This window comes from Centrocercus urophasianus, unplaced genomic scaffold (assembly GCF_019232065.1).
Source record: "Centrocercus urophasianus isolate 14NV4802_14NV808 unplaced genomic scaffold, USGS_Curo_1.0 seq_62, whole genome shotgun sequence".
In the NCBI taxonomy this organism is placed as follows: domain Eukaryota; kingdom Metazoa; phylum Chordata; class Aves; order Galliformes; family Phasianidae; genus Centrocercus; species Centrocercus urophasianus.
The window spans coordinates 528,488-545,381 of record NW_024885222.1 but is presented as its reverse complement, the minus strand read 5'-3'; the positions used below and the strand labels follow the sequence as shown (position 1 = coordinate 545,381).

Here is a 16,894-nt window from a genome sequence, read left to right as displayed (position 1 = left end):
AGTCCCACGGGGGACGGGAGAAGCTCCACGGGCGGAGCTGAGCGCTCGTCCGGAGCTCGGGGGGTCCCGCTGGGGCGGGGAGCGGCGGAGCTGCCACCAGAGGGCAACAGGAGGGACGGGACGGGGCGCTGCGGGGACTGAGGGCACTGCGGGCGCTGGGGGGGCCGGGTTCGGTACCTCTGCCCCAGCAGCAGCCCTGCTCCCGGGATCCCGGCCGAACCCCAGCGCGAGCACCCGGCGAGCAGCACTCGGAGAGCGGCACGCAGGGACTCTCCGGGCCCAGGGCATCGACCCATTGCCCGTCACTGCAGCAGCTCTGTCGGACGGGGCTCCGCAGCCCTCCGGATGTGCGCTCCTCGCAGCCCGGCTCCCACGGCTCCCGGAAGACAGCTGTTGTTTTGCTCGGCTCCGATCCTGGCACTGGACAGAGCAGGAAGCGGGGCCGCATCCCTGCTGCACGAGGCTCGGCCGGGCCGCGGGGCTGAGCTGAGGCAGGCCTGGAGCCAACCCCGCTTCCCCGCTCCTTTCTGCCTTCCGCCCCAGCTCGGGCCTGCAGGCTTAAAGCTCAGGGCACGGACACGGCCCCTGGCCGCCCCGGGCGCTGGGGGAAACAGTACGAGAGCTGCGCGAACCTCCGCGTCCCGTCCCTCAGCCCCCTCGAGCGGGGCATCGCATCTCCCAGCAGCGCCCACCCCGCAGCGCCCGGCTGAGCTCCCCGTGCCGAGCCGGGGGGACGCGGGGACGCGCAGCAGATGGCACCGTGAAGGTCGCGGGTGACTTTGGCGAGTTTCCACCTCTCAGCACGCTGCCAGCCTTGCGCCCGGAGCCTCTTCCACACCGCTCGCAGGGAGCGGCTGTCGGTGAGGCCTCCTGCCTCCGTCTGCGCCGCTCGGCTGCGGGAGGTTGGATGCGAATCGATCACCGCTTTCAAACTCACCGCACGCAGCTCCGTCGCGGCTCCGCTCGGCCGCGGTGCGCCTTCATCCCCCGGAGCTCATTAAAATGAGCTTCGCACCACAGCAGAGCTGAGACGCCGGTGATGCTGCTTAATGAACAAACATCTTAATTACCAGGAGCTGCTGCTTCCTGGCAGAGCAGACACGGTGGGCATGCAAACGACCCAGCGCCGTACCTGATGATGCCCATCCCACCTCAATGGGACCCAAAATCCCCCCGGGCCGACAAAGAAGAGGCTCACGACAACCCGGGGCTGGGGGGGTTATTTTATTCTTTACTTTGGTCTATACAAAAACAACTTATAGAAATAATAAAATCTCCCCTTCTGGACCCACACTGCAGTAACAGTCCGTCCACTGCCAGGCTGAGTGTTAGACCATCAGATCCAGAGCCTCTTCAGAAAAGTCATCAGATAAGGAAAGGGGACGGAAACACACCACTCACCAAAAGAAGGGGAAAGGGTTAAAATGTGCAACAGGGGTCGGTACAAGGACACGGTTCGTAATGCTGGAGTCACTCCTCCATGGGCGCTGCGGGGACAAGGCAGCTCCCAGCAGCAGATCAGAGACCCACGGCAGCCCCAGGGCTCCGGGTGCAGCTCCGTTTGTTCTCAGCAAACCCCGGGCTGCCCCTCCGACAGCAGAGTTTGCAGAAAACAAAGGGTTTCTCCCATCAGATCCCTTCCCTAAAACGTTAACGCGCAGAACAAATCGTGGGGACGTTAGAAAGCACAAACTTAAAGACGGCAAAAGCCGTTGGCACCATATTAAAAATAAAAAGGAAATATATATATTCATAGAAAAGACTATTCTGCCAATGAAAGGTTGGTAAAGATGCGGAATTTGTGTGTTTTAAAGCTTCAGAAACAGTATTTGGATGCTGGATGCGGCAGTAGGCGCTCGAAGCAGTCCCAGGAGGAAGGACCTGCACAGACCCACAGCGAAGAGAAAATAAAACGGAAAGATGAAACCTCTCGTGGGAATGGGGACGTTTGTCTTCAGGCACTTCTGTCTCCCGAGTCCTTCTCACGATCGCTCAGCTCTGAGGCCGCCCTCAGCACGGAGGAAACGCCTGCACGGAGGAGCGGGTGTCACTGTGGGCTTCGGGAGCGGGACGCAGCCCCCCAACCCCCGGCCCCCCCCACCTGTTGTTGTGCGGGCGGTCAGGCGAGCATGTGGTCGGCGAAGGGCGCGCGGACGCCGTCGCTGTAGGCGTCCATGGGGTAATCTCCATCCATGTCCATGTGCATGTCGATGGGGTCCAGGGGGATGTCACCCGAGTACATGGGGCGGTAGCCGGGGTCCAGCTCTGCTGGGGGACAGGGGACACTCAGCGCCCGTGGGTGACAGCCGCCCTCCTGGCTGCCATGGTGCTGAGAGGGACCGAGAGCCACACGGCCCGCAGGGCTGCACTCACCGTCTGAGTAGGGCTCATTGATGGGGATCATGCTCTGAGCCTGGGGAAGAAGGTGGCACGCTTTGAGATGTGGGGAATGAGCAGGTGGCACCCAGCATCCCCATCCCATGAGCTGGAGCCACCACCTCCCCTCTGCCCACCCACCGCTGCCATGCAGGCACAGCTGTGGGGGCACAGTGTGGCTGCCCCCCCCCATCCCCACGTGCTCACCGCCTCCCAGGCCGCGGGGTCGTGCTTGAAGAGCGAGTTGGTGAGCTCCACAGACACACGCTTCCTGTAGTCGGGGTTCTTGTCCTCGGAGATGCGGAAGAGCACGGCGGCCGCGTAGGTGGCTGTGGAGGGACAGGAGCTAAGCTGCTGTGGCAGGGCTCAGGGATCCACCTCGGCCAGCAGAGCCCAGCACGGGGCCGGGGCTGCGCTCACCTGTTCCCTCATTCCTGGAATGCAGCAGCTCCATGAGCGGAGCTGAAGCCCCTTCGGCATCAATGGCATCGGCAGCCTCCTTGTCCTGGGCCAGCTCACACAGCACGCCGGCTGCCACGCGCTGGATGTTCTCCACAGGTGAGTAGAGCAGCTGCCAGGAGAGAGAGGGCAGCGTGGGGCTGTGAACCCAGTGCTACACGGACACGTTGTGCTCCCAGTAGCTGGGAGGCAGCACGGCACAGCCCCGTGTCCCAGCCCCTACCTGCACGAAGAGGGGAATGGTGTTGAGCCGGAAGATCTCCATGCGGTTCATGAGGTCCCGGGCCAGGATGTGCAGCGCTCCCGTGCAGCCCTCCACAATCTCCTCCATCTTGACGCCATCCTGCGAGGAGATGTGCGCTCAGATGGGTCCCCATGCCGTGGTCAGATGGGTCACCGTGCACTGAGCATGGGGACAGACCCCGCCAGCTCGGGGACACCTGGCTGTGCCGGCACTCACCGTGTAGGGCTGCTGCGTGCCGGCTGCCACGTGACGCTGCGCATCCTGGTGAGCCTTCACCAGCAGCTGCACCAGGCGTGGGATGACGGCCGCCTCCTGCAGCGGCCCATGGTTGGCCGGGCACAGGGCCAGGTTACGGATCAGCCCGATGGTGGCCTGCAGCGAGGGCACGGAGATTCATCAGACAGGGACCAGAGGCACAGGGCACCCCGCAGCCCCCCCGCAGCACAGGCTGCCTGCGGCTTCCTGCATCCTCCCACACCGGATCCTACACCCCCACGGCGGGGGGCGAGGATGGGTTTCGCCGCAGCAGCACGAGCAATTTCCTCCCATTAGCAGCCATTAACTCGGCGGAAACGCAGCAGCGGACGCGCGCGGCTCCAGCTGCAGCCCCCCCCTAGCCCCCCCCCTCACCTTGACCAGCGGCCACTGGTTGGGCTGGTTGAGCAGCTTGACGATGGCGGGGATGCCGTAGTTGAGCCGCACGGAGTTCTGCGCCATCTCTGCCTCGGGGTGCCGGCTGGTGAGGTGCCGCAGCGCGCACACGGCCGGCTCGGTGATGTCCTCCTTGTCGCCCGCCCGCAGGATGGTGTGGATCAGCGCCTCCACCCCGTTGGACTGTGTCACCAGGGTCTTGTTCTTGCTGTTGTTGCAGGTCAGGTTGGAAAGCGTGCCGGTGGCACAGGTCAGCACATTGACATCATCAGAGCTCAACTGGTTCACCAGGATCTTGAGGACTCCATCCAGGCCCTCCTGCAGTAGCACAGACAGGGGTCAGAGCAGCTCCTCCCCCCAGCCTGACCCTGCATGGCTCCCGGCTGGGCTCCACCCAAACTCTTCCTGGGGGCTGCAGCTCTCAATGTGTGCAGAGGGGCTGCTCCCCCAGACCCCACCCCATCTCCCCCTTTGAGCTCCAGGCTCTCATCTCCATAGCCACCAAGGCTCGTGCACCCCTGGCTGCACCCCAGTACTCCTCAGCATCACTTTGGCAGCACAAGTGGCAGTGCTCAGTCTGCACAGCTTTGCTCAGCTTAACATCCCCACCAGGCTTTTCCTGCTGGAAACACAGGAACAATACAACCCCGGCTGCTGGGACTGATGCAATGAGCGAGATTTACCAGAAGAACCCCACAGTGACTACAGTTCTGGCCCCAGCTGTGCAGGCAGCACCAGGAAGGGGTTAAAGTGCTGCAGCCAGAGCCAGGGGACCCGGCTGCACGCTTCCACCGCCAGCACAAATAGTTTCCACACTGCATCAGGCGCTAATCTGCAACCCGAGCACATGGGGAACACATCAGGAGGTGACGAAGGGCTGGAAGAGCTCAGAGCTGAGCCCTGGGCACCCCTCGGGCTTTGCATCCTCATGGGGCTGGGAGCTGGCGGGCAGCTGCACGATCAGGGTGTCTGGGGATGCTGCCACAGCAGGTCAGATGCAGAGCAACTTAAAGGCAGCACTTCGGGATCAGCCTGGCACGGGCATGGAGCTCCCCAAAAAGCTGAGCTGAACACAACATGGCAGCCCCCAGACCCACCTGTTTGGTGGCCACGTCAGAGAGGTTCCGCAGGGTCCAGAGACAGTTCTGCACCAGCCGGGGGCTGGAGCTGGTCAGGTGCTTGCCCAGAGCCTGCATGCCACCTGCCAGGGACACGAGACACTGTGCTATAAATACTGACACACAGCTCCCGGCAGAGAGGAAACGGAGCCGCAGCACCGCGCACAGTGAGCACAGGCTGGGTGCCACCCGGCTGCCGCCTCCAACGCACCACGTCGCCGCGGCTCAGCAGAGGCTGACTGCTAAATGTGGAGCAGAGCAGCTCCTGCCCGCCAGCCAGGCTGGCTCCTGCCCACACACAGCCCCAGAAAGTGCCTCAGCAGCCGCAGACCCGGACACGGGTGGTGGGACCCGGCGGCTCAAGGACTGGCGTGCCCCACAGGGCAGCTGTCCATGGGAGGGCTGCAGCAGCACCGGCCTTTTCTTAGGGTCCCGGGGGCCACACTCAGCACCCGGCGCATAGGGGGGTGTGGAGCAAGCAGCCAGGAGCAGTCAGTGCTGCGGGAGGGCGAGCGGCATCACCCCAAAAGCCCACCGACCTCAGGAGGCGGACCCAGAGCCCTTACCGGCCTCGACGATGGCGGGTTTGTTGCTGGGGCACACTGACAGCACCTTGAGCACCCGGCTGGTGGTCCACAGCAGCTTCTCGTAGTTGTAGCTGCGCATGATCTGCACCAGGGCTTGGGGGCCTCCGTTGGCCAAAATGATCAGCTGCAAGGCAGGCGGGCAGGGTCAGGGCCACGTACTGCAGACCCTCGGGATGTGCAGCATCACCCACCCAGGGAGCAGATCTTGCGGCCCCGCAGGGCTGCAGGGGCTCATGCATGGGAGGAGAGCAGCAGCCCAAGCACAAAGACAGAACCATGGCTGTGAGCAGGAGAGGCAGAACCAGCCATGCCGAACTGGGCCAAACTGGGACTGTTTGTGCAGGTGGGGACACAGCACTGCGAGGGGTCAGGTGCCATGCTGAGGTGGTGGCAGCCGTCCCCTCCCCAGGCCCCCCAAGCCAGGGGCTCACCTTGCTCTCCTGGTTCCCATAGGCGAGCAGCTGCAGGCAGTCGGTGGTGATGGCCAGAAACTTGGGGTTGTTCTTGTTCAGCAGAGGCACCATCTTCTGCAGCCCGTCAGCCAGGCGCACCGCCATCTTGGCACCCTCCTGGTAGAGCAGCAGGTTGTGCAGCGTGGTGATGGCGTAGAAGAGGACTGACTCGACCGGCGAGCTGCGGGCGGCACGGAACCACGTCAGCACAGTGTGGGCACCCCTGGCTCTGCCCCCCCCCAGCATGGCCCCAAGCTCCTGGGGGTGCTCGCCGCTGCTCCTCCCCATGGGCACCGGAGGGGAGGAGCATCTCCCTGGGGTCCATTGGGACACACTGTCGGCTCACAGTCACCCTGCTGGCCACCAGGACCCCCAGATCCTTTCTGCAGAGCTCCTCTCCAGCAGCTCAGCCCCCAGCCTGCATTGATACTTGTGGTTATTCCTCCCCAAGTATAGGACTCTACATTTGCCCAAAGCCCCACTCTGCCTGGCCTCGGGCACTCCGAGGGGTAGAGCACCCACAGCTGCTCCAGGAAGCATCCCAGGACCTAACTGCTCTCACAGTAAGGGATTTCTTCCTTTTACCTAATCTCAACCCATCCTTTTACAGTTTAAGCCCATCCCCTCTTGTCCAGCCCCCTGTACCTGAGCATCCTGACAAGGGCCGGGATGCCGCCAGACTTGAAGATGGAGAGCAGTCCCTCGCGGTGGTGGGAGAGGTTGTGCAGGATGCTGGTGGTGCAGCGCGCCGTGTCCAGGTCGCTGGTGCTCTGCATGGTGCGCACCACAGCCGCCACGATCTGAGATGATTGCATCAGGGCACGGCGGGACGCTTCCTTCTTGGAGAGCTGGTTCACAATCATGGCTGCTTTGCTGACAACCACCTGCAGTGGGGAAGGGAGTCAGGGGTGGTTGGGGGTCCTGGGGCACAGCAGGATTCCTCTCCAATGTGTTGCCCTGCGCCGAGGCTGCTGGTTTTAACAACTCGTTCACCCTGCTCCAAGAGCTGCACTGCAGCATGAGGACAGACCCACAGCACAGAGGTGGGAAGGAGGTGGTGGGAAGGAGGTGGTGGGAAGGATGCCCCAGGAGCCCTGAAACTCAAAGCCCAAGCAAAGCATGCCTGCTTACCGGGTCCTCGTCGTTGAGCAGCTTGGTGAGCTCCGGGATGGCGCGGGTGGCCAGCTCAGCATCATCCTGGTAGTTGATCAGGTGCACGATGGCCGACTTCAGCATCTGCGAGGGCTCTGCCAGGCGCTGCACGTTGGTCTGCTGCCCTTCCACCTGCGTGGTGATGAGCAGTGAGCGGTCCTCCACCGTCTCGGGGTACATGGCAGCACGGACACGCTGAGCCCGGGTCATGGCCAGCTGAGCCTCCATGTCGGCTGTGGGGAGTTGGAGAGACAGTGTGAGGCCGGGCTCTCCTGCAGGAGTGCTCCCAGCACTGCTTCCCGATTGCAGTGAGCCCAGCATGATGCCACCCGCCCCGTCAGCAGTCCTGGCACGTCCTGCGAGGAGCCATCGCTTCCAGTGTAAACAGATACGGCAGTACAGAGATAAGGCAACACTTAATTAGGCAGTATGATTAAGCAATTGTCACACAAGGCCTGTTAATTAAAAAATTAAGGGTATTTTCAACTTGAGACCAGCTGGCACTGGGGATTAGGAAAAGGACACAGAGCCCTCCAAGGCCGAGGCTGCAGGAATGGGCACAGCAGGAGCAAACCCATCACAGACCCACGCTCCCCCCAGCGCAGGACAGGCACCGAGCAGAGCTCTGCTCCCAGAGAACTGCAGCTCTGTCCTCGAGGACCCACCTCCGGGGGGGAACCAGCACAGCTCTGCCCTCTTTTTGGGGACAGGGTGAGGGGAAGCGTCTCCTCCGGCACCGCAGGCTGTGCCCACGTGGCTGCACCCCAGCTGTCAGGTTTGTGGCACACACCGGCAGCTCACAGTCGCGCCAAGGCAGCTTCCCAAGCAGGAACACCGGAGCAGACGCCGACCCGTGGGCTGGGACCTGCTGCTCTCCCCAGAGCCAGCCAAGTGGCTGCAACATGTGCTCAGCTCAGCACGGCGCGGGGCTGGCTGCGTGCCCTCGGTACAGGGAAGGAGGGCAGCAGGAGGGGATTTCAGGCAGCAGCAGCTCACAGGAAGGCTGTGTGGAGCAGCACCCAGCAGGAACACAGCAACAGCCCCGGGAAGGCAGCAGCAGAGCCCCCCGCCCCTACCTTGCGCTTGGCCCTGGCCCTGGCTCCCGCCCTGGCAGTAGCTGGTGGTGGTGGTCTTCTTGATGGTGTACTGCTTCCCGTACACCTCGTCGTCGTCCCCCATGCACTTGCTGCTGACGGAGGGCACCTGGGTGTTGACACCCGAGTGGATGCCCGAGTCGTAGGTGTAGGTCTGCTGCCACTCCGTCACCTTGATGGGCTGCTCCATCATGTTCATCACCTCCATGGCTGCACTGCGGGGCAGAGGGGAGCGTCAGAGCCCGGCCCCGCAGATCGCTATCTGCTCTCCTCCCCCAAGCGAGATGAAAGGCAGCCCCGCCATGACGAACCCACAGCCATGACGAACCCACAGCTCAGCACTTTGCTGCTCCTGTTCAGACACGAACCGCGGCTGCAGCGGAGCTCAGCCAGCGCCTGCCACGCAAAACCGCGTCCCAGCAGCAAATGGGCCGCAGTGCTTACAGGCTGCTTCCTGCGACGGGAGCTGAGCTCAAGGCTGAGCCCCCGAGAATAAAGTAAACCTTGTGAGCGGATGCTCCTAAAGCCCCTAAAAATGATCAGGCAGACCCGGCACAACACAAGGGTGCCCACAGCAATACTCAAGGCTGGCTCCTGGCAGCACGGGGCTGAGGGACACCAGCGCGACCCCCACCGATCCCCCCTCCCATGAGCAGCTCAGGGAGCAGCAGGAAACCCGGCAGGGAGTCCTGAGGGGGGAGGGCAGCCCCAGCAGCACCGGGTGCAGTTATCGCAGCGTGGCGTGGTGCTGGCACAGCCCCAGCACAGAGGCTTTCAGCGCCGGGGGGCAGCGCTGGGAACGCTCCGGGCACGGGAACCCCGCACCCAACCCCGACACGGGAGGCTCCGGGGGCAGAGGGCGAGCCGGGCCCCACGGGAGATCCCACGTAGACAGGAGCAGCGCCCGCCCGCAGCCGCCCGCATGGCGATGCTGTGAGTCACCGCGGGGCTGACGCTGCTCCTCGGCAGCCTGCAGCAGCTGTCGGCCGGCAGGGAGGTGCCGAGGGAGGTGCTGAGAGACGAGCTCTGGGACGAGCCCTGCTCCCAGTCCTGCTGCCCGCACTGGGGGTCGAGGTATTTCGACTTCCCCAAACGCACTGCGGGGACAGAGTAGCCCCAAACCCCCACCAATGCAGCCTGGGCTTATTTTAGAGCAGGATTTGGTGGAGCGAAGGGTGTCACAGCTCCACAAGCACAGGGGGCAGGAGGCTGAATCACCGACCCCACGCAGCCCCCGGCCCGTCGCCACGCACGAGGCCGCACGGAGGAGATGAGTCAGAGTTTCAGACTCGATGAGCGGCGCTGCCCAGCAGAGGAGTAACCACCACCACCTGAGCACGCAGCACCCGGACGGCCACGGGCCCCCGCTGCAGCCCAGAGCTCGGGGGGTCCCGCAGGTCGGCTCTGCCCGGAGCGAGGGGTGGCAGGAGGAGCCCCCGGCCCCGCACCGCCCGGCTGAGTCAGGGCGTCGGGTGGTGCCGGGACGCGAATTGCGCAGGGGGGGGTTGGGGATGCCGGGCGGCGCGCACGGGCTTGGCGCGGCTCGCCCCAGCGCTGCGGGCTGTTCCCAGCAGAACGAGCGGCACAGCCCCACACTCACGGGGAAAACATCCCGGCCAGGTACGGAAAACTCCTTCCTGCTGAGCGGCTGTGGGGCGCAGAGCCGGAGCGCTCCGCATGCCGCCACCCCCCCCCAGCAGCCTTCCTGGAAGCAGGGCAGGGTGCTGCTCGTCAATTCGATGTTTTCCGAGCTGCAAAGGAGCACTCCGCGCACTCAGAACCGCCCCGACTTTAATGGGTTGTGCATAATGCATGTTTTTAAAGCAGTGAGAGGCAGCGCCGCTAATGGAGGCTGTTGGGGGGGGGTTATTCCCACGGCAGGGGCTGCGTGCTCTGATCAGTGCAGCAGAGATGTGGGGGTGATGCTGCACTGCGGGGCCCAGCACCCAGCCAGGACCCTGCAGCCAAGTCCCCAGTGCACACAGGAGCTGTCCCCATGTGGTCACTGTGGCCATGAACTTGGAGCCCCCAGACACTGCTGGGAGCCTGATAAAGGCAACACCAACACAGCCACTCACCAACGGGTCCTCGGGGGCTCATCCCTCTCCCCCTGCAGCAGAGATAAGTGCAGGGCCTGGTGCCATTCGGAGCAGCTGGCACTGGAGGGCTGCACGGTGCCCACACGGCCCCATAGCAGCACACAGAGCCTGGGCAGCAGCCACAGGAGCCCACCAGGTCCCCACAGCCCCACTCGGAAAGCTGCCCTGGATGGACAAAGCCAAAAGTGTTAACGCTTCAGAACCCAGGTCCCACACATGGCACAGAGCTGCTAAGAGGGACCAGTTCTCATCTGCACACAGCCAGTCAACCTGCAATGCTGCTCTGCAATTACTGGCATATGATGGACACTTCATTTCCCAAGCATTCCTGAGTCTGGCTCAGACACCGACTTCTTACACAGCAGTTCATCAGACACACGATGCAGTCCCCCCCTTCCCTGCACTCCTCCCTGTCTACGCCGTGACACCCAAGGTGAGCTGAGCCGCTGAGATGCAGGATGAGCTCAGGAGATCTGATAGAGACGGCTGCAATCAGGAGAATGGGCCCTCGCCAATGAGCACAGGCTGAACTGACAGCCCCACTGAGCGCAGGGAGGCACGGCTGGCCCAGCACCACCCCAGCGATGGACACTGCAGGTTTGCTCAAAGCCAAATGGGTGAAGCCGATGGCACACAAAGCGACGTTTTCCTGAGCCCTGCAGCACACATCCCACTCCCCTCTCAGAGGGGCAGGCACCAGACAAGTTTTTCTTGTCCCTATTCCTCAGCAGGGACCAGAGGCACCTGCTGACACTACAGGCAGGGAATGGCAGCTTGGTCCTCCTCGACCTTCATTGTTATCTGATCACTGCAGCCAGTGTTGGTGCTTCTGGTGCTGAACAGCTTGCAGTGGAGCACAAGCAGGACCCTCTGCCCCTCCTTCCCCCCCCAGCTCAGGAGTCAGGAATAGGGCACAGAAGGACTCAGCAGCTCACACAGGAAAGGAACACCTGGGGCATACAGTAGCTCTGGAAGAGCACAGCACACAGAGGCAGGCGAGGACTGGGGCTGGGAAAAGGTTAAACCCTCTCCTCCTGCTTCCTGGAGCCAGGCATCCTGGTGAAGAAACAGGGGAAGCTGCTGCACAGCCCGACCAGAAGGCTCCTCCAGGGCTGTTTGATCAGCAGCCAGATAGCATCGTCCCCTCCCAGCAACCCCCCCAGACCGTCTGCAGGGGAAGTCTCCAGTAAACACCTCCCCCCCCACAGCCCCTTCCTGCAGCTCCCGTGACAGCAGGCAGGACAGACACAGCAGCACCCACAGCCGGTGCTGATCTACAGCCGAGCTGCCCAGCACAGCAGCGGGGATGTGATAAGCAGAGCTTCACAGAGAGGTAAGGGCCGCCTGGGCTCCCCTCGCCCTGCAGGGCTGCATTGCTCAGCGGTCCCTGCAGCACCGCCTCCCATGGCAGATGGCTCCAGCACCCCGAGGTGTTGGTTGTCCCCGACGGGACACAGAGCAAAACGCAGCACCGGAGCTGCACCGTGCACCAGCAGTGAGCTGGGCTGCAGGAAGCACGCAAACAACGGCAGCTACAGCCACCGAGGCTTTTAAAGACAGGAAAGAGGCGCGTAATGCAATTCAATGACTACAGTGTAAGAAAGGGCAATTTCAGAAGCACTCCTGCTGCACATCAGTGACCTCTGTCCTTCCCAGCTGCCCAGACAGCACAGCAGTGCCAGAGCAGCCACATCCCACAGCTGGCACCACTGCTAAGAACCGGGCCAGAGATTCAATGGGCTTTAACAGGATCCATCGGAAGAACAAATGGCAAACGAGGGAGAGAAAGGCACTTCTCAGTCGTCCCCGGCATCAAGGGGCTGCGTCACAGTCAGCTCTGTGCTGGCACCGGCTGCTTCCATGAGGGCTTTGCAGCACAGATAACTCGAAGGGTTCAAAGGGAACGAGAGCAGAGTGAAGTTTAAGGAGGAGCGGCCATCCCGGAGCCGTGCACCGCAGCCCTGCCCTTGGCTGCCCGCAAAGGAGCTGAGCACGGCCGCCTTTGTTTGGTGCTCAGCCCCCCCGGCCCCACTGCCCACCGGAGCCCCACATCTCCACCCCACAGAGCGGCTGCTGACAGCTCCAGCGCAGACAGGAGCGGGCTGTCACGTTCCGGCACTGCGGGCACACAGGGACAAGGTGCCCTGCCGCACATTCCTGTCATGACAGCACGCACAGCACCGCCACGCATCAGCTCTCGGCACAGGTCTGTCTCTATTTGTCTCTCTATTCACCGCGAGGCTGAGCCGGTGGCGCGGCACCACGCAGCCCCCCTGCGTGCACGGCGGGCAGAGCCCAGCTCCCCCCCAGCTCCCCAGCGGCAGCAGACGGAGCACCCAGCAGCACCCAGAGCAGCGCTGCCACCACGGCACGCAGTCACCGTACAGAAGCGCGGCTCCCAGCGCAAAGCCGGGCCCCCCCTGCCAGCTCCATCAGCACCCACGCGTCGTCGTCCCCCCGCGGTTCTGCCCACACCGGGGACCCTCACACCCCACGCAGGACCGCAGCCGCTCTCCTGGCTCCTTCCCAGTGCAGAACAGCCCTGAGCCTCCCTCCGCCCTCGGAGCCAACTCCCGTCCCCTGCCATGAGCAGGAGCCGCTCCCGCACGTGGAAGCCGCCTCCCACCGCACCCTGCCCCACCTGGGAACCGCGCAGCGATCCCACACTGCAGCCTCGCCCCTCCGCCCCCCCAACAACGTGGCCGACGGGGGAGGCGCCCCCACCGCCCACAGCCCCGTGGAGCCCACGGCCCGGCAGGGCGCATCCCCTCAGCACGAAGAATTCACACATCTCGTTAGGAACACGGGAAGGGAGGATGGGAGCTCGCCATTTGCCTGTGAAAAGGAGAGCTGGCACAGTGCAATTAATCACAATAACTCCATCTGGATAAGAAAAAAAAATATTTTGTTTTAAAGAGCACCAAGAACAAATTGTCCTTTACGAACACGATAATTGCAGGCTTTTAGGATTTCAGCTTGGAGGCTCACATGTGTTTCCAGCAAGAATAATGGTGTCTGTCGGCACAGGGCTCTGCCACCCGGCCCCAGGTCTGCCAGGAGAGCAGGGCTGAAGGCTGCTGCGCCCCAGCTTAATTTCCCCATCCAATTGCATTACATCTGCAAAGTTCAAATGTTTCACAGGGAATTATCGCCAACACCCGTCAGCACACAGCCTGTCGGAGCAGGTTAATGATTTGTCACCAGGGCTCGGCCGGGTGTCACTGTGATTACAGCAGCACTCTCACAGCAGCCAAAGGTCTCTGCCACCAGCAAAGTGAACGCGCCTGGCCTGTGATCCCGGCCCCGTGTCTGCACAGAGCAGCACAGCAGCACATCCCCGAGACTGTGGGGATGTGGATAAAGGAGCAGGATCGCTGCTGGCACCGAGGTGGGGATTGGCACAGCCCTGCCAGCAGGGAACAGCTGTGCCATCACCCAGCAGCACAGGCTGCCTCACGGTGCCAGGGATTCACGCTGCTGCTGGAGGAGCTCAGCTCTACACCTGCCCTCCCCCCAACAGACCCCTGCCCAAGGCACAGGAACGATGCCACAAGGCTGATTCCAGTCCCAGCTGCAGTGCTGCATGACCCCCCGTGTGTCTCCGCAGCACTGGGGGAATGGGTCAGGTCAGCAGCTATGGGATATTCAGAGAGCACTGAGCATCCCACAGCAGCCCCCAGTACAGCTCAGCACCCTGAGCCAACAGAAGCTCTGCTCCAGCACAAGGCGCCTGCCCTTTGTGTAAAGGGATTTTAGATCCCAGCAACTCAAGCATTATGAAATGCCTCCAGGCCTGTCAGCAGCTGCAGAGAAACCAACCAGGGATGGCAGATTCGGAGAGAGATCTCAAACCTATCTAATTAGAAACATCTTGCCCCTCACTCCTCCTTCACTCCCCTCACCACCCTTACAAAGCACAGCACACTGCACACAAGGGGGGAGCACAGCACCTCCAGCACAGCCAGCTCTCACCCCACCGATGCAGGAGGATGCAGTGACCCAGCAGCCTCCTGAGCCAAAAGCCAGCACAGGGCGAGCAAACGCTAAGGACAATCCATAGGAAGCACAACAAGGACTGATGCAGCACAAGGGGAGTGGGGGGGGGATGAAGCACACACAGACCCAGACCCCAAAGCTTTGGGTGCACCACACCACCCTTGCAGCATGTGGGACTTGGGAGCACCCAGCAGAGCAGGCAGCAACACGCCAAGCATGGCATTCAGCGCTGTGCTGGGCCGTCCTTCAGCTGGCAGCACAGGATGCAGCTTTGGAGCATTCTGCAGCTCAGTGCTGGCCAGCAGCACTGTAAGCACAGATGTGTTTTCAAGCTGCTTAGGTCAAGTTTTAAGACTTTTTTGGCAGCCTCTCCCACACACAGACAGCATGCCTGCTCCATCCCCAAACACCCAACCCCATCCCTGGGAAACGGGGTAAACCCAACCCTGGTGGAGCTGGAAATGCTGCATCAGCTCAAGCACTGCATCCTCCAGGGCTGACTGCAAGCCAGGCGCTGCCAGCAGGGCACAGCCCCGTTGGGGACACCCCGGGTCCCAGGGGACCAACTGGGACCCACAGCTGCCACCCAGACCCCATTTGCTGCTGATTCTGGGCACAGTCTTAAAGCACCGAGGTGGGAAAGCACCACCTGAAACAAAGGTCAGAGCTGGCAACTGTGCCACAAGAGTCTGCCAAGGCAGACTTGCACCGCTTCAATAGAAACGAAACTTCTTTTTAACTTTTGCTAATTAGAAGCCAGCCTAATTTAAAATTTCAAGACCAGCATTGAGCTGTGGTACAGACACATAAATTAGAGCCCTGCAAGCTCCCAACGCAGCCCCCGTGCTGCAGCTGCACAGAGCAGCTCCTTCCTGCAGGCTGCCACCGGCACCCCCATCCGGCTGGGGGTCTGATGGGGGAACAAGGAGGAATTCACAGGAGGAGGGCGGCACCCAACCTTAATGCTAAAGCACAGCACTGGGACCAGAGACAAAACTCTCTGCGGTCCCCAGCTGCAAACAGACCGCAAGCAGCAGCGCCGCCAACGCTGCCCACCGGGACCCGCACGGGGACCGGGCGCGGGCCGCTCGCACGCCTGCATCCCCGCCGTCCCCAGGGAGCGGCCGCAGCACCAGACAATGGAGTGGGAGCCATTGTTTGTGGCGGCGGGGGGAGAGCGGCCTGCAGCCCCCCCACGCTTCCGCCAGCGCTTCCCCACCCCCCGGTTTTGGGGGCTGCGCTGCGGAGCCCCCCCCCCCCCCCGCAGCAGCTCCTCACTGCCCGGTGAATGGCACCAGGGCCGGGGATAACTCGACCCCCAGCCGCCGCCACCCGGGTTTCGCGCAGGCGCGTCCCGCGCCCACCTGTTTAAGCCGAGTTCGCTGCCAAATGGGTTTTTCGTACCACTTTGTGGAAACCCTCCAAAGCGGTGAACAACTACAGCCTTCAGAGGTGGAAGGACACTTAATGGCTGCTCCCCTCCGCAGACTGTCCCGGTGCACGCCCACAAGGACACAGGAGGGGACCCGCGCCTCCTCCAGGCCCGCAACGCACCAGACCGCAGGCGGGCAGGGGACAGCGCGGGGCACAGCGCGGGGCCGCAGCCCCGGCACGAGGGCAGAGGGGTCCCGGGGACGCCGCCGCGCAGCACCAATGGGGCAGCGGCCGCCCGCACCGCCCAAAGCCGGCAGGACGCGGGGACAGCGCTGAGGTCACCGCCGCTCCTCCCGCCCCGGGCTGCGCCCCTGGAGGCGCCCACGCTCCCACGCGTCCCCCCGCGCGCAGCCCACGCCTTCCTCCGCGGGCAACTCCCAGCACCAGCTCCGCGTTATCCTTTCATCTGCCTGATTAATTAAGCTAATCAGCCGGCGAACGCAACGAGAGAGCTCCCCGCGTTCAGCGAGTTCCGCTCCCCCCGACGTTCGCTGTCAGCACCCCGCAGGGCGCCCAGTGGGAGGAAGGGCTTCTACTTCTTCTTCTTCTTCTTCTTCTTCTTCTTCTTCCTCCTCCTCCTCCTCCTCCTCTTCCTCCCCCCCTCCCGCAGCACGGACCGCTCCCCGCAGGCTGCACGGGGCAGGTGCGCGGCTCTCTCGGGCGGGGCGCGGTGGAACGGCCGCCCCGGGAGCGGCGCCCACTGCCGGCCCCGGCAGCACCGGAACCGCACGGATCGGCCGGGCCGAGCCGAGCCCTGCTGGGAGCGGAGCCCCGGGGCCGCTCGGGACCGGTCGGACGGGATGCGCGCAGCCGGGCGCGGCGGCTGCCCCGGAGGGGAGCGGCACAGCCCGCCCCGAAATAACGCGCGGCGCCGGGAGCCCCTCAAACTGCCTCAGCCCCGCGACGCAACGCCCCGCACCGCTCCCGGCCCCGCACGACCGGAATCCGCCGCCCCGACCCCGCCCGCCCTGCTCACCTCGCACCGCTCCCCGCGCGGGCACTGCCGCCCGCCCCGCTCCTGCCCGAACAAAAGGCGAGCGGCGCCCCGCCCCTCCCCGCCCCGCCCCGCCCAGCACTGCCCGCCTCCCATTGGTTCTGCTGGCCGTCCGTCCTCACCGCTGCGGGACGGGCCCCGCCCCCTCCCCGTGTTTATCCGTTCGCCATTGGTGGAGACGCGGCCGCCCCCCGCGCGCCGGGAGGTGATTGGGCGGCGGGGCGGGGCGGAGGCGGGG

The 16,894-nt window shown here is 63.5% G+C and overlaps 1 protein-coding gene across 1 annotated transcript; it reads right to left on the bottom strand.

Annotated features, from left to right (window-relative positions):
* Window positions 1-1,209: 1,209 nt before the first annotated feature.
* LOC122170052 (junction plakoglobin) lies at window positions 1,210-16,696 on the bottom strand. Its single transcript, XM_042836645.1, has 15 exons — window positions 16,639-16,696; window positions 8,116-8,348; window positions 7,019-7,272; window positions 6,533-6,771; window positions 5,867-6,068; window positions 5,415-5,559; window positions 4,828-4,931; window positions 3,710-4,048; window positions 3,296-3,451; window positions 3,059-3,178; window positions 2,797-2,947; window positions 2,584-2,705; window positions 2,374-2,413; window positions 2,102-2,265; window positions 1,210-2,028 (listed from the first exon to the last, which is right to left on the bottom strand). The coding sequence occupies exons 2-14, from the start codon at window positions 8,339-8,341 to the stop codon at window positions 2,120-2,122; spliced, it is 2,244 nt and encodes a 747-aa protein (XP_042692579.1). The 5' UTR covers window positions 8,342-8,348; window positions 16,639-16,696; the 3' UTR covers window positions 1,210-2,028; window positions 2,102-2,119.
* Window positions 16,697-16,894: the final 198 nt, after the last annotated feature.